Source organism: Carcharhinus amblyrhynchos, chromosome 5, assembly GCF_965287045.1.
Source record: "Carcharhinus amblyrhynchos chromosome 5, sCarAmb.v2.hapA, whole genome shotgun sequence".
Classification (NCBI taxonomy): Eukaryota; Metazoa; Chordata; class Chondrichthyes; order Carcharhiniformes; family Carcharhinidae; genus Carcharhinus; species Carcharhinus amblyrhynchos.
The window spans coordinates 49,845,068-49,871,810 of record NC_137328.1 but is presented as its reverse complement, the minus strand read 5'-3'; the positions used below and the strand labels follow the sequence as shown (position 1 = coordinate 49,871,810).

General features: G+C 43.2%; 1 protein-coding gene across 3 annotated transcripts in view; it reads right to left on the bottom strand.

The window, feature by feature from the left end:
• auh (AU RNA binding protein/enoyl-CoA hydratase) overlaps positions 1 to 26,743 on the bottom strand; it is a 257,979-nt gene that overhangs the window by 69,001 nt on the left and 162,235 nt on the right. For all 3 annotated transcript variants that reach the window (XM_080188754.1, XM_080188753.1, XM_080188752.1), the window contains exon 6: positions 23,279 to 23,335. In XM_080188754.1, coding sequence (XP_080044880.1) covers positions 23,279 to 23,335 — 57 coding nt within the window. The remainder of the gene's footprint in view (positions 1 to 23,278; positions 23,336 to 26,743) is intronic.

The window sequence follows — 26,743 nt, the reverse complement described above, 5'->3', positions numbered from 1 at the left end:
CAATATGCAGTTCTTCCTTGAGACTTTTCCCTACCGAGCTGATGCTTTGTAACTATAAAGCTGAAAATATTTAAGAGCTTCCACCCTCACAGAGGAGGCTTCAGGTCAATCCAACATGTTCAGAAAACCCTGCTCACATTTTGACAGCCATGACAAATTGCACCACAGCAGGTGAGACAATCCATAACATTCTAAAACAGTCAACAACACTTTAAATAAAATAACCTGCAACTTTCTAAAAATAACACCTTTTGTTAACAGATATTTCAAAAATTCCAGAATTCAGATCCACATGTTCAAATCTGTCCATTCATAGAATCATAGAATACTAGAACCCCGACAATGGAGAAGGAGGCCTTTCGGTCCACCGAACCTGTACCAATGACAATCCTATCCCGGGTTTATCCCTGTAACCCCTTGTATGTACCCTCTTAACCCCACTGACACTAAGAGACAATTTAGCATGGCTAATCAACTTAACCCACACATCTTTAGACTGTGGGAGGAAACCGGGGCACTCAAAGAAACTCACACAGACACGGAGAGAACATGTAAACTCCACATAGTCACCCTAGGTCAGAATTGAACCTGGATCCCTGGTGCTGCAGGACAACAATGCTAACCACCGTGCCACCATTTTTTGTGATATATTGTTTACAAACAGACTAATAAATTATTATCACCACCCACCTTCAGTAGCAGAGGTGACAATCAAAAGAAGTAAGAAAATGAACACAACTAAATGAAGTGAAGAAAAATAAGGTAGACAGTAAGCAAAAGTAAATAGTCAATGTGTCACAAAACCAAAAGTAATTTTTATCGAAAGGAAGGAGAAAATGAGAGAGGAGGGAAAGTTACAGAATAAAAATTAAGCAACAGAGAGAAAATGGAACAAAATATTTTTAAATTTTACCATCTGATATCTGACCTATTTACCCACATGGAAGCATAGACATCACAAGAAGTGAATCACAAGGTTTTAGTGTTTGTTCGCCACTTCTTGACATAGATTCTACTTTTCCTTTTACAATGCACAGATATTTATTTTCCTTTTTTGTTGTATGTCGAGGGGTTCATTTGAACCATGAGACTGAGTGGATCCATATCTTTTTCAAGAAATTGTTATTACATTATACATGTATAATGATAAAGTTGTAAACCATACAGCGTGGAAATATCACTGGATGTTGTTTCTGATCAATCGATATAGAATTGTATATTACATAATATTTACAACACAGCAACAGGCCATTCAGCCAAATTGATCCAGGCCAATGTTTATGCTTTACACAAACCTCCTCCTGTTCTTTTTCATCTATCAGCATAATCTTTTTTTTCACCTATTTATCGGTCTTTACATTAAATGCTTTATGCTATTTGCCTTAATTATTATAGAGTGCTTCAACATCTAAACACTATCTGCACAATTGTTACATGTAAAAAAAATAAATTACTGCTTCTCTGAAGCATAGAAAGGAACGTGAAATTTAAGTGAAACACATTTGTACATCTCAATTCACTTATCCCATTTTCAAATTTTTAAAGACTAATTTATGAATCTACAAAAATTTAGATTAAATATTGTAATAACAGTTATCAAAAACACTACTGGTCAAACCTCTACTTAATTGACTGAGCCTTCTTCCACAGACACTGCTTCCAATCCACTTATCTATTACCAAATTGACTGCAACTGCCATAATATGGGACAGAACTTCCAACAAGCACAATTTCTTTCTAAAGCAAGTTTTGTTGGGAATTATTTCTTTTGCTTAAGTGGAATTAACTGTAATTGCCCAGCACAAACTTGTGTCCTACTGTACAAATCTATTTCCAGCACGTTTTGCTATTTTTGTTCCTTTACAAATGAATAATGACAGAAATTTAAATCCTTTTTATGAAATTACTATATTTCAACAACAACTTTGAGATATCTATGGTTCACTAATTCTAGCTTCTTACTTATTCTCAATTATAATTGCTCCACCCATGATGGCTGTGTCTTCAGTTATCGAGGCTCCACGATCTAGAATTCCCTCCTTGTACATCTCTGCTTTCCTCCCTTAAGACACTTCTTCAAACATACCTTCTTGACCAAGCTTCTGGTCTTCTGATCTAATATTTCTTTCTATGACTCGGTGTCATACAATGCTCCTGTAAAGTGCTTTGAGATGTTTCATTACTTTAAAGGTACACTATAAATATAACTTGCTGTTGTTGTATTTCTACCACACTAATATTATGGATAATGCTTAATGCTCATAGAAAGCATTTCATTACCTTTGTTTACTTTAATGGCAGCAAATTGAAATGCTCAAAAGTTCAGGTCTACACAGGGTGAGTTTGTGCTACAGGATTTTGTTACTCTCATCAGTAGAAGCATATCCATCTGCAAGAATGTACATTTCGTACCTTTTTGTTGGCTTAACAGGTGCGTCACTTAAGAATATAAGAAATAGGAGCAGGTGTAGATCATATAGTCCCTTGAATCTGCTCCACTATTCAACATGATCATTGCCAATTATCAGCATCAGCTCCACTTTCCTGCTTATTTCCCATATCCCCTGATTCTCTGTGAAGTCAAAATTGTCCACAGCTCTGTTGTCTGTAAAAATTAGTATGGTGGAAAATGAAGACAAGGAAACCATATTGTGATTCTGGGAGAGAGGGGAACGAATAAGAATAGAATTGCAGGAAATGGAATAGACATTGTTGAGGGTCCTATCCACCAAGCAGAGGGAAAACTCAACTGAGGAAAAAGGAAGGCATATTGGAAGCACTGGCAAGGAAGATGGCAATGTCAGAATAAATACAATGCAAATGGGAAAAACTGGGAGAGTGAGAGAGAAGTCGTTGTTTGTCATTTTTATTCTGCGTCCCACTTCTACTCTGATTTATTTGTCCTTTCTTCCTACAATGTTTAGAAGCTAAAATGTTATAATGTAACCAATGATAACATTGGAATCTGTTATAATGTAACCAGTGGTAGCATGCTGTGAAAGTCAGCTGACTAGCTGACCCAATATCAATGTAACCAATAGCAAAATGATGTAGTATTAATAGAAAACAGATGGGGATTGTAGGAAGGATGTGTGGCTCAGGGTGTGGCCTAAATGTTGATGTAATGAAGATTATTTAACCTTTTTCTTTGATTTACTTTGTGAAGTTAGTTCCTTTATTGCTTAAAACTGAAGTATCCTTACTGCCAAATAAACACTAAAAGGAAGTTTGAAGAACAGCACTTCATGTTTCAATTAAGCACTTTACAGCTTCCGGACTCAACTCTGAGATCTACCGGGCCCTATTTTACCATTTTCATTCTAAGTATTGGGCGGACTTGAAATTGGGAGTGTGCCAGATCCGACTTTTAGACCTGTTCTCAGGTGCCCCCATGCACACTCTGCCTGAAAAAATACCAGCAACTCCGAATTGCGCTGCAGAAGCCTGTGGGTGGGGCTCATCACGCCCAAAACACTGCAGCTCCAATCGCTGCCTCCAACTACACATGCACAGAAAATGAAAGAATATAAGTTCCTGCCACATCCCTCCCAGGCTGGATAACGCCTCCCCCTGGCCCCCATAGACATTGGCCCACCCCCACAATATTACTGACCCCCTTATTCCGCGTCCCACTATATGATCACGGGCCCCTCCCATCTTCTGCGCTACCATCAGACGCAGGCGCTACCACCAGACACAGGCGCTACCACACTCCCCCAACAATCTCAAGCAGAGAGCAGTCAGACCACCTCACCCCCCACTGATCCCAGCAGAGAGCCATCAGATGCTCAGCACTTACCTCCTCACTAGCTGGAGCGCCTGAATCAGACTTTTGCAGAGCATGTCTGTTTCACGCCGAATCTGGATGGGTAAACGTGGTGGTAAAGGGGGAAGTGCCGGTAAGGTTGGGCATGCAGCCGATTAAGTCAATTTAAATGCATGCAAATAATTGCATGTAAATGCAATTACGGCTATTTTTGGGTCTTGGTAAAGGGGGAACCGGCACGGAGGCGGGCACGATTGTGCTAGTCACCTCACGCCCGACTTTACCAAGCTTTTGCGCCCAAAAATCTTGATGGTAAAATTGAGCCCATGATTTCAGATCTGCTTTTTTTTGGACAATAGCTGATAATGATTCTGCTTTGCCATTTACACCTTCAAACCTATCTTTGTTTCTTGATATCCCCCATTTTGCTTTGTACCATCATTTCTTTTATCACTTAATTATTCCCGCCTTCGGACAGTATAGTAAGCCAAGGTCAGAGTGAGGATCAGATGGAGAATTAAAATGGAAAGTGTCCTGAAGCTCCAGGTCACACTTGTAGATTGAATAGAGGATTTAGTATAGCAATCTGTGTTTGGTCTCTCCCGTGGAAAGGAGGCCACATAATGGGCTGCAAATACAGCATACTAAATTGAAAAAAGTACAGCTATTTTACTGTTACACCTGGAAGGAGTGTTTGATGTCCTGAATGACGGAAAAGGAGGACATGAAAGGCAAGGTGTTCCATCTTCTGCGCTACCATACTAAGGAGAGTGGGTTTTGGGGTTGATTGAAGAGTGGGTTAGGGTGTTAAGGGACATCCGACTCTGACCTTTCTTTCCACGGCCTCCTGCACTGTTCAACCGGCGCTCAACTGAAGGTTAATTAGGTGAATTACAACTTTCCAGACTTAACATAGATCATAATTTTCAGTTTCAGATCATAATCACTGTCTCATATTTTCAGAAAGCTGCCTGACCTACTATTTCTGGCATTTCTTGCTTTTATTTCAGACTTACAGCATCCGAACTATTTTTATTTTCTTTTATCAATATTATGTGATGATGACATTAAGTGGCTAAAGCAGAAGATACTTCCATCCTTCAACATCAACACCCATGCTTTAATAGATGCAAAGGATAATCAAAAAATACAAATTTAATGAACTTCCCATGGGGTTATGGGGAAGAGGACATGAGTAAGATGCTCTGTCAGAGAGTTGGTGCAGACTCAATGAGCTGAATCGTTTCCTTCTGCATTGTCAGGATTCTATGAACAGACACAGTATGAACATTTGGCACAAGTTTGATGTTTAATGCTCTTCAGAGATAATTCTGCAGATTGCAGGGTATGTAACTCAAAATGTTCGCTTATTCAATATTCAGTACTATTTGGAACTCCTCAGATACTTAAGTCATCACTGTACATAGGTAGCAAGACAATATTCAGATTTGGTCTGCTAAGTGACAAATAACAATCACACCACACAAGTACCAAGCAATGACCATCTCTAACAAGAGAGGATATTTCTTCCCTTGGCAATTAATGGCATTACCATCGCTGAATCCCCTGCTGTTAATTTTCTGGAGACTTGCCATCGACCAGAAACTGAACTGGACAAACCAAATAAATGCTGAGCTACAAAGGCAGGCCAGAGGCTGGAAACTCTGCAGCAACTAACTCACCTTCAACCTCCCCAAAGTCTGTTCACTAATTACAAGTCAGGAGTGTGAAAGAATTGTCTCCACTTATTAAAATTCTTTCATAGAATATGGGCTTTTCAGGCTCAGCCAACAGATATTGTCCCCTAATTGCCTTTGAGAAGGCAATGTTGAGCCTGAATGAGTGCAGCTCCAACAACACTCAAGCAACTTTACACTACCCAGGACCAAGCAGTCCACCAGGATGGCACGGTGGCACAGTAGTTAGCACTGCTGCCACACAGCACCAGGGACCCAGGTTTGATTCCTGCCTTGGGTCACTGTGCAGAGTTTGCACGTCCTCCTCATTCCTGTGCAGATTTCCGAGGGCTCGGTTTCCTCCCACAGTCCAAAAGACATGCTGGTTAGGTGCATTGGCCATGCTAAATTCTCCCTCAGTGTACCTGAACAGGCTTGGGCGGAGAGCTGGCAGATGGAGTTTAATCCAGACAAATGTAGAAGGTCTAATACAGATTGAAAATATACAGTAAATGACAGAACCTTTAAGAGTATTGATGGGCAGAGGGATCTGGATGTACAGACACACAGGCCACTGAAAGTGGCAATGTAGGTGGAGAAGGTAGTCAAGAAGGCATATGGCATGCTTGCCTTTCATCAGCCGGGGCACAGAGTTTAAAGATTGGCAAGTCATGTTGCAGCTTTATAGGACTTTAGTTAGGCCACATTTGGAATACAGTGTTCAATTCTGGTCACCAAACTACCAGAAGGACGTGGGAGGCTTTGTAGAAGATACAGAAAAGATTTACTAGGATGTTGCCTGGTATGGAGGGCATCAGCTATTAGGAAAGGTTGGAGAAACTTGGTTTGTTCTCATTGGAACGACAGAAGTTGAGGGGCGACCTGATAGAAGTCTACAAGATTATGAGGGACATTGACAGAGTGGATAGTTAGAAGCTTTTTCCCAGGGTGGAAGAGTCAATTACTAGGGGGCATAGGTTTAAGGTGCGAGGGGCAAGGTTCAAAGAAGATGTACAAGGCAATTTTTTTTTACACAGAGGATTGTGGGTACCTGGAACTCGCTGCCATGGAAGGTAATGGAAGCAGATACGATCGTGATTTTAAGGGGCATCTTGACAAACACATAAATAGGATAGGAATAGAGGGATACGGTCCTGGGAAGCGTAGGATTTTTAGTTCAGTCAGGCAGCATGGTCGATGCAGACTTGGAGGGCCAAAGGGCCTGTTCCTGTGTTGTAATTTTCTTTGTTCTTTTGATTGGCAGCCTACCTGTCATTGACACGTAGTGGCAGCAGTGAGCATCATATAAAAGATGCACAGCAACTCACCAAGCCTCCTTCAACAGCACCTTCCAAACCCACGAATTCGACCACCTGGAAGGACAAGGCAGCAGATGCATGGGAACACACTATCTGCAGTTGCCCTCTGAGCCACACACCATTGGAACTACATTTTGTCATTCTTTCACTGTCACGGCATCAAAATCCTGGAACTCCCTTCATACTAGAACTGTAGATATATCATACACCACATGGGCTGCAACAGTTCAAGAGAGAGGCTTACCATCACTTTCTCATATACAATTACAGATGAGTGACAGATTTCCGGCCTTGCCAACAGTGCCAATATCCCATGAAAGAAAAATATGTATATTTTTGAAATACTTTTACTGTTCTTATTTGAAATAAAACTTTTTATTTCAAAATATTTTGCAATCAACTGCTGTGGAGTCATATTCCTCAAGGGACTACGCAAACTAAAATTAAACTGGCCAGGATTACTCTTTGTGAAAAGCTACTTCAGTCAACTATCATTTTACCAAGCACTTAAACAAAAAGAACATCTGCTGGCCCACTTTCTTTGCTGATTAAAATGAAACAGGATTTCTTGGGAAAGGTGGGTGGGGAGGCAATTGTAAGAGGATATAATGTACTTGAATTGCCACAATTTAATTAGCTGAAATTAGTGTTTCACTGGAGTTATTTTATTTGCTTGAATATTTTCATCTAGTGAAAGAAACTCTCAAAGGGCACCATTATTCTAAAAGTCTGTATTTAGCTTTAAGATAATTTGTATGCACTATTAAGAGCTTATATTTTCAGTATTGCTTTAATTTGAAGTATGGTTAAAAAAAAGTTACATAAATTTGGACACATACATTGGCAGTTCTATGACGAGTTGGTTAACAGTTTCTGGACCTGTGAAGCATTCTGTGTGGCAAATAAACTAACTAGTCATTAGACCTAATACCATCAAAACTTTTCATTTGATGGTGCCCTAGTTTATCTTTATGCAAAAGAATAAGATATATCACCAGAGTTCCAATGATAATGTAGACCGTGATTTTTCTGGGTCTTTCAAACAGCCTGCACTTTAAGCACCACTCAGTATCATAACGGTGCTGCTAAATGTTTAAAACAAGTTCCTGCATTTGTGTACTTGCCTCATGATTTTGCTGCATAAGTAGTGACAATGTAATAACATATAAAGAAGTTAAGATCAAAGTTACTGTACATGTTGAACCATACAAATTCTTACAAATCACATCTCTACAGATTAAAGGAGCTAATATATCTAAAAGAAAGTGATGCACATGTTAAGAACTGTGGATTAGTAATTAACTAACTCTGTGAAAATCAAGCTAATGAGTATTTAATTTCTATATTGTTGCCATGCAATTTCTGCTTTGCTGCAACACAAAGGTAACAGTGTAATTGTCAAGTGCCACTTGGATCAGAGGATTTTCCCATTGGCTTCTGGACCTGATTTCAGGACCAATAAGTATCCTGCATTTACTGATAGCAAGTCTGATATAGCAATCTTCCAGGAGGCAGCTTCTTGCTTGGCCAATTCCGTGCTTCTTGTCCTTCCACTGACTTTCTTTGCTGCAGGCGTAACAGAGGGCTTTCAATGTGACTACTGAGGCACCAAAGCTGAAAGAAGTAAGTATTGCTGAGACCAGTGAAGGATTTGAATATAAAAGTGCTCTCAGAGGTGTGGATCCAAAGCAAAAATTAGGACGACCAATGTTATTAGGCCCTCTAGAGCAAAGGGGAACCCCTCCGGAGGAATCATTTGGGCTGTACGTACGATCCTTCCGATTCACGACTCCCCTCGCTCTGATGACCCCTGGGTCTACTTCAGGCCACAAAATCACCCCTTTAGGGTCTTTACTATCTTAATGGTTGCTCATTGCTGTGGAGTCCCCCTTTAGAAATGTTCCCTGCGGTGGGAATGCTTTGGGGACCAATCTCAATGGAGTTTCCTCCTATTATCCAGGCCATTTCCACCACCTCCACTCCTGTCACATTTGGGCTGAGAAAACCTCCATCAAGAAACAGAACAGTATGAGGCATTTAGGGAGCCACTTCACATTTTGTTTTTCTTCCCAAATGGTGTAGCACTGAGCTCAGTTTATGATATCTTCGGGAGGTTTGTTGAGCCTTTTGGCATTTTTCAACTCAAGCAGGGGTTTTATTAATATTTTAAGAAAGAAGATATGGGCCAGAATTTTCCATTCTGGGGACTAAGGATGGTAGTGGGCAGGAAGGTCAGCATGATTCCTGTTGGACAGTAGGGGGTGGGGCAAGCAGCGATTCATCTGCCTGCCATTGCCTCATGGGACCGAAAGTCCTCATGCTATATTTAAATTGCACTCACACAGATATTCATTTGCTGCAGGCTAAGTGCATGTTGAAAGTTTAAAGTAGCATGCTGATTAAACATTCCAAACTATTTGTCCCACAGTCCAGTGAAATCTCCCTGGGGATTCTCCTCTGGACCATTCAGGGAAGACAAGGGATCCTCTTTCTAAGGCGTAGGAGCAGGAGGTCCACTTACCTGACCACATTTGCCTGGGAGGAGGTCAACATCCATGGCCATTTAGGACTCAGATGGAGAGGAAATTCTTCACCCAGAGGGTTGGGAACTTTGGAATCTTACCACAGAAGGCTGTGGAAGCCAAGTCACTGAATATATTTAAGAAGGAAACAGATGGATTTCGAGATTCTACAGGTATGAAGGGGATGGGTTGAGCGCAGGAGTGTGAAGTTGAGTTAAAGGATCAGCCATGATCATACTGAACGGTGGAGGAGGCTTGAAGAGCCGAATGGCCTACTCCTTTTCCTATGCTCCTGCTTTCTATGTTTCTAAAAGGACTGACCTGCAGCGCAGGAAAACAGTGATCTACGTGCTTCACGAGGATAAGTGAAACTTCTACGCATCAAAATTCACTCTCATAAGGGTATTAGTATGCAGGACAAAATTGTCTATAAATGGCAGGAGAGAGCCAAGAGAAGTTAAGGGCACTCTCATCTCATAAAGAACAGGCTGGTGAAGATAGACATTGTTTCAACAAGAAAAGGCAGTGGAAGAGATTGAGAAAACACCTCGGTCATAGCCACCCAGAGCATCTTGGATAAGGAGGTCAAAGGAGCATCTGATGAAGACCCATCACTGTTTTCATCTGCGCCCTCCACAACACAGATACACACATCTCAGTGGGACTTAGTTCTGTAATAAGTTCAGGTTCACAATCTGATTCTCACTGGGGTCCACAGCAGCTGGAGGCAGTCACAGCTGAGGTGGTTGACACTCAGAGGCTTGGTTGGAGACCAGGAGGAGCAGTACCAGCCAAACAGAAATCCTGGGGTCATCTAGGACACTTCAAGGGACTCCAGCTCCTCCAAATCTTTTTGGCATGTGATGCCATGAGCTCCAGCAACTTAGGCCAATGAGCATGCACCTCATGCAAGAGACTCTTAGCAAGCTGGGGATATTAAATAGCTAATCAATGTGATGCAAAGTCCTGTGTTTAATCAAGATGACCAATGTAGCCTTCCCTTCCCCCACAATTTCTCCCATTTCATTCAGTCTCAGTCAATCTTATAACAGTGGTTTTCTTTAGTTTCACATTCCCACATGAACAAAGTCATTTTCTGCGTCAAGATGATGATTGGGTAAGACAAATGAAGCCCTCACATCTTCGACAGACATTACGTGACCTCCTGAGAATTGTTCATCAAGGTTAGCGATTATCCTAATGCTGCTGCACTGAAATTTGCAGTATGTGGTTGTAATAAGTGTTTGACGTAACCAACATTGGTGTCTTTTCACCCAAAAGCACTTTCCAATGGCCTTTATAGTTTTACTGTATGGGTGTGTTTTTAGTAGTATTCATTGTTGAGCACCATATCCTTTCATGATTCAGTGCAGTGTAATTTCTTCTCCACATTTAGGGCTTATTCCTTTATTAGTCCCCAGTCTCCTCATGTATGACACTGAGCGATGGAAGTTGGTTCCACTGGGTGATATTTGAAATACCTGCTAGAGGAGAATGAGTGTCAGAAGTGTATGCTCATTCTAATGAACCCGTCCACTTAGCTATAAGGATCAATGCCTGATCCTAACAGCTGCCTATAGCAGTGCCTCAGGAATCCCTCATGAGGCACAGAATGCAAATTGATATGCAAATTATGGTATGCCTGTGCACTCATTGATTTAGGGTTCTTAGCAATTATCAGCCTTTGTGAGATGGGCAATTTCAAGAATTATCATGGTGCGAAAGTGATGCTCCAGCACGTCTCCAAAAGAGTGCTCAGCAGTAACTATGAAAGGACTTATAATTGTTTTCTGTGTCAAAGCTCTCTAGGCTTCATCTCTCCCGAGTGCCAAGGCAAGGTAGGATGTAAACTTGATACGCTTCAACAAATTTAGGGTTATGACCGTCAAAAACCATTTGATGGTCCTGTTGAACCACTCTCTGTGAGGATAATACTAACTTAACTTCAACAAACTTTGGGTGCACTCTATTGCATACTGATCAGTATGTCCTGATATCTAGTGACATTTAGTGGCTCAGTATCAAGATGAGGAAACTATGAGAACATGCTGGACAGCTGGTGCTATATTAATGTAGCACCATCTTGAGAAGGTCCAGAACTAACCACCGACAAAGGCTTTCTTCTTAGAGCTGCTGTAATGCATGCATGCATTAGTGCATTTATGTATTCAATAGCATTCCAGCCTCTTAAAGGATTCACAGGTCACTGATTTGTTGGCTTGTTAGTCGAAAGGACTGCAATTATTTGCAGCTGCTTGAGGTTGTGTGCTTGTGTAATTCAAAGCACATTCTACAGCAGCCACCATGTTACCTAGGCTTTTGGGCCTTCCAAGGCTGATCCCATCATTAGGGTTGAAGGTGATTCATGCTTCCTCAACATTATTCTGTGAGATTGTTGACTTTTAGTGGCATATTGAAGATCATAATGAAGGCATCGAAATTTCCGCTTCATCAAAGCATGACAACAGCTACACCCATAACAACTTGTCTGCATTGAGAAATCAACCCTTTAAGTGCTAAGCTCCCTCAAATAATTCTGGCACCTGGGAGTAACTCAAAATGTACAAGTCGTGTGAGCTCCCTTGGTCCCTTGCATAAACATTCCGGAACAGCTTTCCATGATGACAAATTTTCTGAATGCTCAGAGGGTGAAATTCTTTTCTAATATTGAATCTCTTAGGTTGCTACTAGGGAGTTCTCAAGGCCACACATCCAGTAGATAGCTCCCTGCACTTGTGTAAAGCCTGAGATCACAGCAAATCCACAGATCTGCTAGCCTGGCTTGCCTCATCCATGCACAGCTGCACGTAATGGTGAGCTTTATCGAAAAGGGCATTGGAAGTTCCCTTATATATTAGTCTATCACCAATTGTGGGATTCTGCAAAAGTCCTAGTGGAGCCCTGGGACGATCCACAGGCAAAAAACTTGAGTGTGGCAATAACTTTCAGAGCAACTTGCATTCAATGCCCTTCACATCCATGCAGTGTCAGTTCCTCATGGAGAATGAGGCAAATGTGAGCTACCACATCTCTAGACTAGTAAAGGCACTTGTCTCATTCATCTTCATGTATGAATTGCATCTTTTGTAGACCCTTGGTCACGCCAAATGTTTTAGTGGATTTGGCTCCTTCTCATAGCATTTGAGCCAGCATTGGGACCCAGCTGGCTTCATTCCTCAGGGCGTTGACCCTCATTCAGTTGCGCCAATCAGCAATAGGCCCTCCTTCTTTTCATTATAACCAAAGACGACAACATTGTTTGCAGCCTGCATTCTCTACTCCTTGTTTCTGGGAATGGATATAATTGAGAAATCACTGATAGTTCCTGTTAAATGATCTCCCTCCAAAAGGCAGCAATGCAATTTCCAGCCCTTAGCTTTCCCTTAGTCTGCATATCACATTTCAAGGTTATAGCGTGAAATCATTCTGGAGGACAGCAAGTGGCTGAGCTTTCCCCTCAGATGTATCTGCACATGCACAACAAGAATCTTCATTGGGGTCAAATGATCCAACTCCTAGGAGTCACAATAAGCCTAATGTTTGTTGTCCTCTAGAGGCATTGACAATAATTATTAATACCCAGTCCTTACACTGAATTGACTGCAAGCATGGTATCTTGAATGCCATGACCAGGGCACTGGGAACACAGAGGTTTGAAGGGCATATGCTGCCTCTATGCAGCTGACGTGGTCATTGATTGGTGGGCTCTACATCCATTTGGACATGTCTCTGAAATGGTCAAATGCCAATTTAGATATATGCAGCATGGTTCCCAAATGTAGTGGATTATTTATTTCCTAAATGTATGCCATTAGAAAAAGAGCCAAGTTCATTCAGTCTTCTGAGGAGGTTGGTGCCCAGAAGACAAACACAGGACATGGCAGACAGAGTACCCTTCATCGTCCAGTACTTCCCCAGAACAGAGAAGTTACAACATCTTTTCCGGAGCCTTCAACATGTCATTGATGAAGACGAACATCTTACCAAGGCCATCCCCACACCCCCACTTCTTGCCTTCAAACAACCACACAACCTCAAACAGACCATTGTCTGCAGCAAACTACCCAGCCTTCAGGAGAACAGTGACCACAACATCACATAACCCTGCCACAGCAACTCTGCAAGACATGCTGGATCATCGATACAGATGCCATCATCTCACATGATAACACCATCCACCAGGTACACAGTACATACACTTACGACTCAACCAAAATTGTCTACCCGATATGCTGCAGAAAGGGTGTCCCAATGCATGGTACATCGGGGAGACAGTGCAGACACTACAACAACGGATGAATGAACACCGCTCGACAATCACCAGGCAAAAATGTTTGCTTCTTGTTGGGGACGCTTCAGCGGTCATGGGCATTCGGCCTCTGATCTTCTGGTAAGCGTTCTCCAAAATGGCCTTCACAACACACGACAGCACAGAATTGATGAGCAGAGACTGATAGCCAAGTTCCACATACATGTGAACGGCCTCAACCAGGATCTTAGGTTCAACTCACACAATCTGTAACCCCCCCACGACTTGCCTGAGCTTGCAAAATCTCATAAGTGTCCTGGCTGGAGACAATACACATCTCTTTAACACATGCTTAACCCTCTCCCCATTCACATGATCTGTACCTTTAAGACTTGATTGCCTGTGGAGACTAGCATTCCAACCATTATTTTGTAAATTGATTTTGTATCTTTATATGCCCTGTTTGTGAACTGAAATCCCACTCACCTGACGAAGAAGCAGCGCTTCGAAAGCTAGTGGCTTTTGCTACCAAATAAACCTATTGGACTTTAACCTGGTGTTGTGAGACTTCTTACTGTGTTTACCCCAGTCCAACGCCAGCATCTCCACATCATGTTTGAAAACAAAACAGAAAAAAAAACGTTCCAGTCCTCGGCAGATAAGGGGCTACTTCATCAAGTAAAGAGTATACATGTTTGAGTTAAATATTATGGAAAGGCTAACAGAGTGTGCTTAATCCTACTTAAGGACCCAAACTGAAATATACACTAAGATCATTATTGCAGTACATTTATTCTACATAAATTATGACCGCGATTATACATATCCATTTTTCTGCAGAGAGCTTAAACATAATTTTCATTTCTCTTTACTTGTATGTGTTTATTCATCATTTTCAAATACTTAACTGATTTTTTTCTAACGTTAATGTCCATTTCTGAATAGTCTCCTGCAGTAAAGCATTCCATATTTTAAAAGCCTTATGTATAAAAAAAAACATTTTAGCTTCTCCCTATAAGTTATGATCCTGAGTCAGTGTGATTTGATCAGAAATCAATAAATGAAAACCACCTTTCACTATTTATCTTCTCTGAGCACATTATTTGTAAGATCCTCATTAGCCTTTCTATTTATCAAAAAAGACTAAAATTATCAAACTTTCCTTCATAACTATAATCTCTCATTCCTCAAGGAATTTTGTTGATTTTTGCTGTATGCTTGCCACCCTTTCTTTGCTTTTCTATTCATTGTCTCTGCATATAAAACCTAGGACTTTATTTGTTTTCACATGCCCTTTTCTACTTTCATTCCAATGTTTAAAAATTTGTTTGCAACTCGAGGTCTTTATTCCACCACTCTTAAGAATCTTACTACTTAGATTATATTTTCTTTCTTGCACGTTGTTCTTTGCACTAAATTTGTAACTTGTCTTTGATGTCCTGCAATCTTTCTCATAATTTGCAGTAACCACTAATTTATAACATGTTTCTATAATCATTCCCTTTGTGCCAATACGCAAATCTTTATACAAATACAAAACAATCAAAATTGCAGCAGAAATTTTTGAACACATCACAATCCATTCATGGTTCAAAGGAAAACATTTTCCTTTCCTCTTTGCTTTCTATCTCCAGTCATCTTTCTATTTATTCAACAACATTCTCTTGAATATGATGGGGGAGAATTGAGGATATCCCAAAAAAGAGGTAAGGGGATCATGGTATGTGACAAATGTGTCTCCATTCATTGCTTTGCAGGTAGCACATTAAATCAGCACTACCTGCTTTTTTAAACAATTGTGCGCAGCCAGAACCCACTATATTGTTCATTGGTTGTGCAAGTCAGTAAAGAACCTGAAATTGTTTGTGGCTATGGCACACAACTTAAAAAAGGCAATATGGGATTCATAAAGGGGAGGTGCAAAGTGGCTGCAAGAAATGGTGAGACCTATTTTTTCAAGACTCAGTCTGAGTTGTAATACTTTGAGCAACTGCTGAAATTGTGACAGGGTGAGCACCAAAGTTTTCAGACAATGAAGGTTTTGTTGGAAGACAGCAGAAAAAAATAGCCTATACTTGCAGGGATCCAGGACATAGGGTCAGATATATGCTCTAGAGGCAGTGGGAACAAATAGCAGCAAAGGCTAATTCCAGGAATATTGTTCCAAGACCATTGATGCAACACAGAAAGAAGCTTATCTATCTGACATTGATTGTCAAAGTTAGTGAATTCACCTTCAAATGGCATATCTTGCCATCTGCACCACTAACCTCATCCACTGCTCTATTCACCATACCCGTATTATCCATTTTTCAATACCTGCATGATCCATTTATCAACAACCTCTATCAGGATTCAACCCAATCATTCATGTGCATTATCTCACACTCACACACTTTGCATTGTTGTAGCCTGTGCCACTCAAAATTCACAACCAAATATGACACTCATCGGCGCAATTCTCTCTTGTTTGTCGAAGAAAACGGTGCAGAACAGCACAGGCAGCAGTAAGAATTGGAGGAGACAGCATATCTGCATATTTTAACACCGATGGAGGACATGATGCTGGCTATCATGGAAAAGAACATCACTGAAGCCATGTCTCATGGTAGGGCTGAAGGGAAGAATGATGCGGTATCTGTACCTAATCCTTCATCTCATCCACTTCTCCCTCATCTCATCTCCCTTTTTCTGACTCAAGCTGCAGATGGTGCAAGCATCCAGTTACCACTTTGTTCTCTCCCCTCAGCACAATCCAACTTTCAATTTTTAATTTCAGTTACTTAAAACTGGAATCTCTCTCGCCAGTGGAAGAGGAGGAAGGCAGGAACAAAGAAATACTGTCACAAAATCACTTACCACACTTTTAGACATTGACACTGCACATATTTTAGAGGCTAGGAGAAGGGATTTGCATGCAATGAGTTACCATATCCAAGTGTGCAAGAGTTTGGGCAGAGGGTGGGGGAGAAGGGAAGGGCCAGAAAATCCCAGTCAATGTTTTACGTGGCAAGGATGTTGAACATGTGCAGATGGCTTCTGTGCATTGTAGGTTGCAGGTACTTAACTAATTGTTCTTTGTTAGGCTTTTCTTAATGGCCTTTCCTTATGCTAGGCAAATTATTTGGGTTGGATTGCCTCTTGTCTTTGGTTGCTGCTGCCTATCTTCTCCTACCTGCCCATGGCAAGGCAAATTATGACATAATTTGCATTCAACAGTGTTAATTTACACTCATTTGACATCAATTGCACTAAAAAGCTATAATTTAGCTACCATTTAAAAGTTACGTAACTGACATCAATGTTGCCAATTGCCCCAAGCTACAGTGTCAAACATTTGCAATTAGCAACATCATATAGGCACCAAAAACCATCAGTTTATTTTAAACATTTCGTCCATAGCTCCACTTGCCACATACACGGCAGGCATCCTTATCATCTACAAAGGTAAAAGCAAATTACTGCAGATGCTGGAATCTGAAACAAAAACAGAAAATGGTGGAAAACCTCAACTGGTTTGAGACATCTGTGGAGAGAGAATAGAGACAACATTTCAAAAATGGTCATCCAAGCTTGAAACGTTAGCTCTATGCACTCTCCTCAGATGCTATCAGAGCTATTGAGATTTGCCACCATTTTCTGTTTTGATGCTTATCATTTGCCTTTGCATGCATCTTGTTCACACTCTCTCCAACTCTTTTTGTGCAGGGCAAGGTCGAGTTCCCAGACCTGGAGATAAATGGTCGACATCCGATTTCTCACTCCAACTGAGGAGCGTGCCATTGCGCTGGTTGGGAGACCTGGATTGTGCGTTTGACCTTCCGTTCTCTACCATCTCCCCCTCTCTCCTACTTCTCTCTCACTCCTTTCACTACCTCTGTCTCCTCCTGTCCTTCCATTCTCTCTTCCTCCTCCATCTTTCTCCCTCATGGCACTATCTTAATCCTGTCTCTCCCTGCCCGCTCCACCCCTCCCCCTCTTGCTCCCTCCTCCCCTCCACCCCCTCTCTCTTTTAGCTCTCCCTCACCCACATTCTGCCTTTCTCTCTCCTCCCCCTTCTCTCTCCACTCTCTCCCTTTCCCCTTCTCCAACCCCTCTCCCCACCACCCTCTTCCCTTTCTGTCCCATTTACTCCCCCTTTCTCCCCTCCCTATCTCCCTCATGTCTCTCTCTCTCTCTCTCTCCCCTTTCTCCCCTGTCATGCCCCACCCCTTCCCGCCCTCTCTCTTCTACCTTTCCTTCCCCCTTCTCCTCACTCCTTCCTCCTCCCTCTATCTCTCTCCTTCATGCTTTCCTAGCCATCTCTCCATCTCTGCTGGAAATTCTGCCTCCATCTCCTAATCTCTGCCCGTCCACTCTCCTCCCCCTTCCACACCTTCCCCCAGTCTCCCTCACCTCCCACCCACTCTCCCTCACCTTCCAACCCTCCTCTAATGCTTCCTCTTTTCTCTCCCTCCCTCCCCTGTGAATCCTGGTCCCTCCCTCCTTGGCCAAGCTAGGACTTTATTCCTTGGAATGTAGCAGAATGAAGGGTGTATAAAATCATGAGACTCATTGGTTGGGTGAGTGCACGAAGTTTTTTCCCCAGGGAAGGAAAATTGAAAATTAAATGGCACAGGTAGATTTAAGGAGAGAGGGAAAAGATTTACAAGGGACATTAGGGGCAACTTCTTCACGCAGAGGGTGGTGCGTACATAGAATGGGTTGCCAGAGGAAGTGGTTGAGGCAGGTACAATAGCAACATTTAAAAAGCACTTGGATAAGTACATAGATGGGAAAGGATTAGAGGGAGATGGGTCAAATGTGGGCAATTGGGAATAGCTGGGAGGTCACCATTGTCAGCATGGATTGGTTCGACTGAAGGGCCTGTCTCCATGCTGTACTGTTTAGTGATTCTCCAACCTTACTTCCGTTGCTATATCTTCCCTCCCTCCTTCTCATTTCTTCCTCTCTCCCTCTCCCCCCCACCATCATCCCCATTTCTTTCTTTCTCTCTCGTCCCTGTCCCTATCTCTATAGTCCCCGTCTCTCTGTCTCTTTCTCTCTATAGTTCCCGTCTTTCTCTCTCTCTCTATCGTCCCCATCTCTCTCTCTCTTTCGTTCCGTCTCTCTCTCTCTCTATTGTTTCCGTCTCTCTCCCTCTCTATCATCCCAGTTTCTTTCTCTCTCTCATCCCTCTCTCCCTCTCTCTATCCCATCTCTTTCTCTCCCTATCATCCCCATTTCTCTCTCTCGTCCCCGTCTCTCTCTCTCTCTATCATTCCCGTTACTCTCTATCGCCCGTCTCTCTCTCTTTCTCTCTCCTTATCATTCCCATTACTCTCTATCGCCCATCTCTCTCTCTCTCTATCGTCCCCGTCTTTCTCTCTTGTCTCTGTCTCTCTCTCTCTCTATCATCCCTGTCTTTCTCTCTCATCCCTGTCTCTCTATCGTCCCCATCTCTCTCTCTTATCGTCCCCGTCTCTCTCTCTCTCTCTCGTCTCCGACCCGCTCTCCCTCTCGCATCATCATCTTTCTTTCTCCTTCTCTCGTCCCCATCTCTCTCTCCCTCTCTCGTCCCCATCGCGCTCTCTCTCTCTCTACAGGCCCCATCTCTCTCTCTCTGTAGGCCCCGTCTCTCCCCCTCTCTCTATAGACCCACATGGCTTGTCCACATGACTTGTCTTCGCAGAATATTACGCACCAGATGGCAAGACAAAGTACCAGACACTGAAGTTCTCTCTTGAGCAAGTCTACCATCAGTCCAAGCACTGCTGATGAGAGCACAGACCTGGTGGGCAGGTCATGTCATCTGTATGTCAGACGAGCGCATACCCAAGCAGCTCCTTTTTGGGGAACTCTCTGCTGGAAGACGCTCACATGGAGGGCAGAAGAAACATTTCAAAGACACACTCAAGGCCTCCCTGAAGTCACTTGACATAGACGCGACCACCTGGGAAACGCTGGCACAAAATCGCCCTACCTGGCGCTGCCTCATCCACAAAGGCAGTCAAGCTTACGAAGCAAGGTATTTTGCTGAAGCACAACTTAAGCGCGAGCTGCACAAGTCCACAGCCACCAGCGCAACAACTATTGTGTCTACACAAGTCTGTCCAGTATGTGTCAGGACATTCAGTGCCCAAATTGGCCTGATCAGTCATCTTCAGACACATGGCAACCAGCCTCAAAAGGAGTAATGGTGTCGAGGTCCTCATCGATGACGATGGACGAACGAATAGATCCTGTCTCTCTCTCTCTACAGACCTCGTCTCTCTCTCTCTCTCTATAGTCCCCATCTCACTCTCTCTCCCACTATAAACCCCATCCCTCTCTCTCTCTCTCTCTATAGTCCCCGTCTCTCTCTTTCTAGTCCTCATATCTCTCTCTATAATCCCCGCCTCTCTGTCTCTCTATTGTCTCCATCTCTCTCTCTCTCTCTCTCGTCCCCGTCTCTCTCTCTCTCTCTCTCGTCCCCGTCTCTCGCTCTCTCTCTCTCGTCCCCGTCTCGCTCTCTCTCTCTCGTCCCCGTCTCGCTCTCTCTCTCTCGTCCCCGTCTCGCTCTCTCTCTCTCGTCCCCGTCTCGCTCTCTCTCTCTCGTCCCCGTCTCGCTCTCTCTCTCTCGTCCCCGTCTCGCTCTCTCTCTCTCGTCCCCGTCTCGCTCTCTCTCTCTCGTCCCCGTCTCGCTCTCTCTCTCTCGTCCCCGTCTCGCTCTCTCTCTCTCGTCCCCGTCTCGCTCTCTCTCTCTCGTCCCCGTCTCGCTCTCTCTCTCTCGTCCCCGTCTCGCTCTCTCTCTCTCGTCCCCGTCTCGCTCTCTCTCTCTCGTCCCCGTCTCGCTCTCTCTCTCTCGTCCCCGTCTCGCTCTCTCTCTCTCGTCCCCGTCTCGCTCTCTCTCTCTCGTCCCCGTCTCGCTCTCTCTCTCTATAGTCCTCGTCTCGCTCTCTCTCTATCGTCCTCGTCTCGCTCTCTCTCTATCGTCCTCGTCTCACTCTCTCTCTATAGTCCTCGTCTCACTCTCTCTCTATAGTCCTCGTCTCACTCTCTCTCTATAGTCCTCGTCTCACTCTCTCTCTATAGTCCTCGTCTCACTCTCTCTCTATAGTCCTCGTCTCACTCTCTCTCTATAGTCCTCGTCTCACTCTCTCTCTATAGTCCTCGTCTCACTCTCTCTCTATAGTCCTCGTCTCACTCTCTCTCTATAGTCCTCGTCTCACTCTCTCTCTATAGTCCTCGTCTCACTCTCTCTCTATAGTCCTCGTCTCACTCTCTCTCTATAGTCCTCGTCTCACTCTCTCTCTATAGTCCTCGTCTCACTCTCTCTCTATAGTCCTCGTCTCACTCTCTCTCTATAGTCCTCGTCTCACTCTCTCTCTATAGTCCTCGTCTCACTCTCTCTCTATAGTCCTCGTCTCACTCTCTCTCTATAGTCCTCGTCTCACTCTCTCTCTATAGTCCTCGTCTCACTCTCTCTCTATAGTCCTCGTCTCACTCTCTCTCTATAGTCCTCGTCTCACTCTCTCTCTATAGTCCTCGTCTCACTCTCTCTCTATAGTCCTCGTCTCACTCTCTCTCTATAGTCCTCGTCTCACTCTCTCTCTATAGTCCTCGTCTCACTCTCTCTCTATAGTCCCCGTCTCTCTCCGAACCTAGAGTTCCCGTCTCTCTCCGAACCTAGAGTTCCCGTCTCTCTCTCCGAACCTAGAGTTCCCGTCTCTCTCTCCGAACCTAGAGTTCCCGTCTCTCTCTCCGAACCTAGAGTTCCCGTCTCTCTCTCCGAACCTAGAGTTCCCGTCTCTCTCTCCGAACCTAGAGTTCCCGTCTCTCTCTCCGAACCTAGAGTTCCCGTCTCTCTCTCCGAACCTAGAGTTCCCGTCTCTCTCTCCGAACCTAGAGTTCCCGTCTCTCTCTCCGAACCTAGAGTTCCCGTCTCTCTCTCTCTCTATAGTTCCCATGTCTTTGTATAGTTCTCATCTCTGTCTCCCTATTTGACCCTATCTCTCTCTCTACTTTTCCTGTTCCTCTCTCCCGCTGTATTCTTTTCCTGTCCCACTCTCTTTCTATTTTTCCAGGGAGGGGGACAGGAGTTGAGTGGGATCCTGAGGATGGGGGCTGGGTGACGACTTTAAATCCTACAACTCTGTAGGGTAGTTTAGCCCCTGCGAGTCGGGACAGGTGAGTTGTGACAGGTGTGAACTAAATACCCAGAGACTAAAATGAATTAAGAACTAATGGGAATCTAGTATGTCTCAAAGGGTATCTAGCATGTCTCTAGAACCTAGTATATCTCAAAAGATCCTCCTCTTAAAGGGTCATGAATCTGTGGAATTCACTAACCCAGAGGGCAGTGGATGCCAGGACGTTGAGTAAATTTGAGGAGATAGACAGAGTTTTAACTAGTAATGAGTCAAAGGGTTATGGAGAACAGGTTGGAAAGTGGAGCTGAGGCCATGGCATGATCAACTATGATCATACTGAATGGCGGAGCAAGCTCGAGGGACTGGATTGCCTACTCCTGCTCCTAGTTCTTATGTTCTCCCAACCATGCACTGTAAGGTGAAAAGATAGTTTAGTCTCAATGAAAAAATACAAATAAATTCAGATGTTATTTAAGTAGTTCCTAATTTCCTGGGTTTTTTTATGGAGGTTGCTAAGTGCACTTGATAGCTTTGATGCACCGGATAACTTGGAGTGCAGCATTGACTGCATTGGGTAGCTTTGAGCATACATGATGCATTTGAGTTCTTTTGCTATTTGAGTGCATTTCCTTTCAAAAGTGGCAAAACATATTTGATCTGCAATCAACTCATTCCGGATTTGAATGTCAATTAATCGCTGATAATTTTTACTATATTGAACACAAAAATGTCAAAATTTTCAGGCAGTATTTTTCAACCAGCAAAACAATGCAGCATGCGTCACTAAATTTGGCAACTTATTCAGGTTGCATTGCAAGATTCTCCTCTCAATTGAGACATTTAAACCTTTACTTCAAGATGCTAAAATTTTCTGGAAAATTTCACTCTCATCCCAAGTTGATCAAAGCCAGTCCACATCACATGATCTTGTTATCTGTAAAGCTATTTAACATGTCAATTTTAAATGGTTTGAAGTGGTCAGGTGGTATGGATGTATAGATTTCATGCTCCTCACCTCAGATAGCAAGCTGACACTCTTTCTTAACCTGACTCTACCCGCCCCAGCCCTTTCCCTGCAATTTCTTTTTGAAACTCTTCTCCTCTTCCTCCTCAGTTTCTGCCAGCATTCTTCTCTTGTTTCCGGTTCAAGATGGTGCTCTTTTCTCATTTCCCTTGCCCAAGTCCAAGGCAGCTTTCTCCCTGCAGGTCCCCTAGTAAATGCTAGTACTAATTTTTTCTGATTGGATCATGCTAGTATGCTTCTCCCAACCCACCCTTTCCACTGAGCTCAAAGAGTCATTCTCTTCTCCCTCCTCAGGTCATACTGGCTTTATTCTGCTTTCTAAGCGCTGGTCCAAACTCCTACTTAAAGTTCCTGTTCCAGTGCCTTATACACCACTGCACGCTGCCAAGGAAATTCCTAATCTCAAAAATTGTGAAATGTTTAATTTCAGCTGGTGGAGCAAAAACAAGGAGAGCTGTCATCAGCACTCAGCACATTTTCATTCGTGAAAGTAGAGAAATTGAACATTACAGCAACTGAAGAACAAACAAATTCACTTTATTTGTCAAATTATTTAATGGCATTTATCGAAAATATAATCCTGGAAAAAAATCAATAGTATGAATCCATACCTGCACCTGGAATGATTGCCAACTTTGTTTCCACAAGTCCCATTTTTGCAGAGGTAGCTGAAAAGTAAAGCACAGAAATGCACAATGCTCAGAGACATAAGAACATAAGAAATAGGAGCAGGAGTAGGCTTGTACTCGTTAGAGTTTAGAAGAATGAGGGGAGATCTCATTGAGACGTATAAGCTGATGAATGGGATGGATGGGATAGAGGTGGAGAGACTCTTCCCGCTCAGAAAGGATAGTAGGACTAGGGGGCACAGCCTCAAGATAAAGGGGGGGCGGTTTTGGACGGAGTTGAGGAGGAACTTTTTCACTCAAAGGGTGGTGAATCTCTGGAATTCTCTGCCCGTTGAAGTGGTGGAGGCTACCTTGCTAAATATTTTTAAGAGCCCTTCGAGCCCGCCCTGCCATTCAATAAGATCATGGCTGATCTGTCGTGGCTCAGTTCCACATTCTCGCCCTCTCCCCATAACCCTTAATCCCCTCTCTTATCAAAAACCCATCAACCCGCGTCTTAAAAATATTTAGCGAGGCAGCCTCCACCACTTCAACGGGCAGAGAATTCCAGAGATTCACCACCCTTTGAGTGAAAAAGTTCCTCCTCAACTCCGTTCTAAACCCCCCCCCCTTTATCTTGAGGCTGTGCCCCCTAGTCCTACTATCCTTTCTGAGTGGGAAGAGTCTCTCCACCTCTATCCTATCCATCCCATTCATCATCTTATACATCTCAATGAGATCTCCCCTCATTCTTCTAAACTCTAACGAGTACAAGCCTAGTTTATTCAGCCTCTCCTCATAGCTCAACCCCCTCAACTAAACTATTCACTTTGAAGGGCCTTCATTCTTCAATTTGTAAGATCCATACTATTATGCATTGAATTGATAGGTTCTGAGAAACAACGTGCCAAGCATTGGCATAAGAAATATGGCGATGATTTTTGGATGGAGGCTTTGGATATGGTCCACTCTGACTTAAATTGCATTAAATGCTTCACTGAGCCACTCCGATTTGATTTGGATGGAAACTAATTTCCACTCAACACAAAACTCTCTCACCAGTGTATCACAATTATCCCATTGTATGATAAGTGGGATGAGAGCAAATGGGGAATTCATAAAATTATAAGGAAGTCTTGCTAAACTCCAATCCAGACAAAAGGGTGCATTAAATAAAAACATGATTTAATATAGATTTTTTAGAAGTATTCAACATTTTGATACAATGAATAACAAAAAGCTAAACAAGAGTATCAATTTAAAGTGTTACAGATTCAAACTGCAGCTAAAAGTGAGCAAAGACAGGTGAAGCGACTTCCTGCAAGACAAGTGCAGTGACTTCCAAAGAGCTGGCAATGCACTATTAGTTACATAAAGCACATACTGACAACAAGTGCTACGAACTGCAGTCTCTCACCTGTCCATGGCTATAGCTTTAAATGTAGCTGATCAAACCCTTCCCTGAATATCGGTTTCACTAAAAAATGCCTCCCCACTGTGGATTTGCCTTAGCACCATAGCAATTTGCAGATAGCTTGGGAAATAAGCCCATTACCTATAAAATCTAAAATCCTTGATTAAAACTACTTAATTGCCTGTTAGAATATTAATGCAATTCACCAACAGCTGCACAGGGATTCTGCCAAAGTAAAACCCAGAGGTGAGCAGGGTAATGTTGGGATCGTGACCTTTAGGGGATTTAGCTCTCCGCATATACTTAAACCAACATCCCTTTGCCTATAAAAATTCTCTCCCAACATCTGGAATGAAATAAAGCTGATTTCAACTGGAAGAAAAAGACTGTCCAGTAAACTGGGGAAAACAGTAAATGGTAAAATTGGCAGATCAGTGGAACATGTTCAAAAAAGAACTTCACATGATATAGACACAGTTTATATCCCCAAGGAAAAAAGATCCAATAGAGCCAAAAAAAAGCCAAAGATGACAGAAGAGTAAGAGGTAGCCAAAAATTAAAAGAAAAAGCACATGGAGTTGTAAAAGAATGGCAGCCTCCTGTCCCGCTTGTGGCTACCCCTACCAGAAGATCTGCTGTTATACTCATCTGTCTTGCACCATCCTCACACACCCACGATAGTTCATCTTCGACCACTCTGTGATGTCCATGCCTTTTCTATTGTGTTCCAGGCAAGATCACTGTAGCTTTGCAGCTCTAATCATATGGCCATAAGACTGACATTTTCTTTTCTGGATATCACTTTCAAAGTGTTTTCTTGCTCTTGCAATTTTATCAAGTGAGGTGGGAGTTTGGAATGGCCTGGCTTTGGGTTTGTTGAGGGAGGAGAGGTGCATATCTGCCAGGCACGAGTGGAACAGTTGCCGGTTCCTTTGTATGGCCACACTACAGTTTGGAGTGCAATGACATCCAATGAGGTTAGGGATCACCCAACCCAGAGGCCATGGTTGGGTCTGAGGGAGCAGGGGCCAGTGTCTGTGACCCTGCTATCTTACTCTTGGAGGAAGCAGCTCCTGCAAGCTGCCCTGGTCAGCTGCAATGGAGAGGGTTTGTCTATCAGTACATGAATCCAGGCTACGGGAGGAGTTGAGGGCAGCAGAGTGTTTGACGATGTTGACTGTCTCTCACTGTCTCTCCCACCCTCCACTTCTCCATCCTGCCCACAGAGAAAAAAATGAATTTTGGCTTGCAGCCAGACCAGCTAACCGTCATAGTTCTGTCTGCTGCCAAGGCAGATAAGTTTTGGCGACAGCATCAGGGCCATCCCATGCCTAATCGAGTACCACAGGAGCCAGATCCCGAACAACAGATCGCTGCTGCAGAGCTTTGGGTGCCAACTGCGCATCAGGCCGAGGAACGGGGTACAAAGCCAGCCCTCTGTAAATCATGGTTGTACAGGAGGCACTGGTCTTTTAATTACATGTTGGACAACATGTGCCACCAAAGACTGCATCTTCATAGGGAGATAGTGCAGCATCTGTGCCAGGTGTTTAGCTCACCTGGCACCTGGAGGAGGACCAGTGAAGGTCATGGCTGCCCTGAACTTTACTTATCTGGATCCAGGACTCAACTGGGGACCTGAGTGGCATTTCTCAAATTTCCATTCATAGTTACAACTGTGAAGTGATGGATGCCCTGTATTCCCGGATATTTGATTACATCACCTTCCACCTGGACCAGGTCCATCAGGATGCCTGGGCTGTAGGATTCTTTGCCATTGCCAGAGTGCCCAGACCCAGGAGGCAATAAATGGCACCGATGTCACTCCTAGGGCTCTATGTTGCCATGGGGTGCCCTTCAGAAACAAAGGGATACCACTCCATGAACATCCTGTTGGTATTCCAGCATGGATATAAATTCAGATCATGATCACCTTGTGGAAAAATTTCAGATGAAACTGAAAATATCAAAGAAAAAGATGTGTGATCATTTAGACCTTGACATGTTGAACGATAAGAACATTAGAGAGGCATTTGCTCTTAAAGTTAAAAATG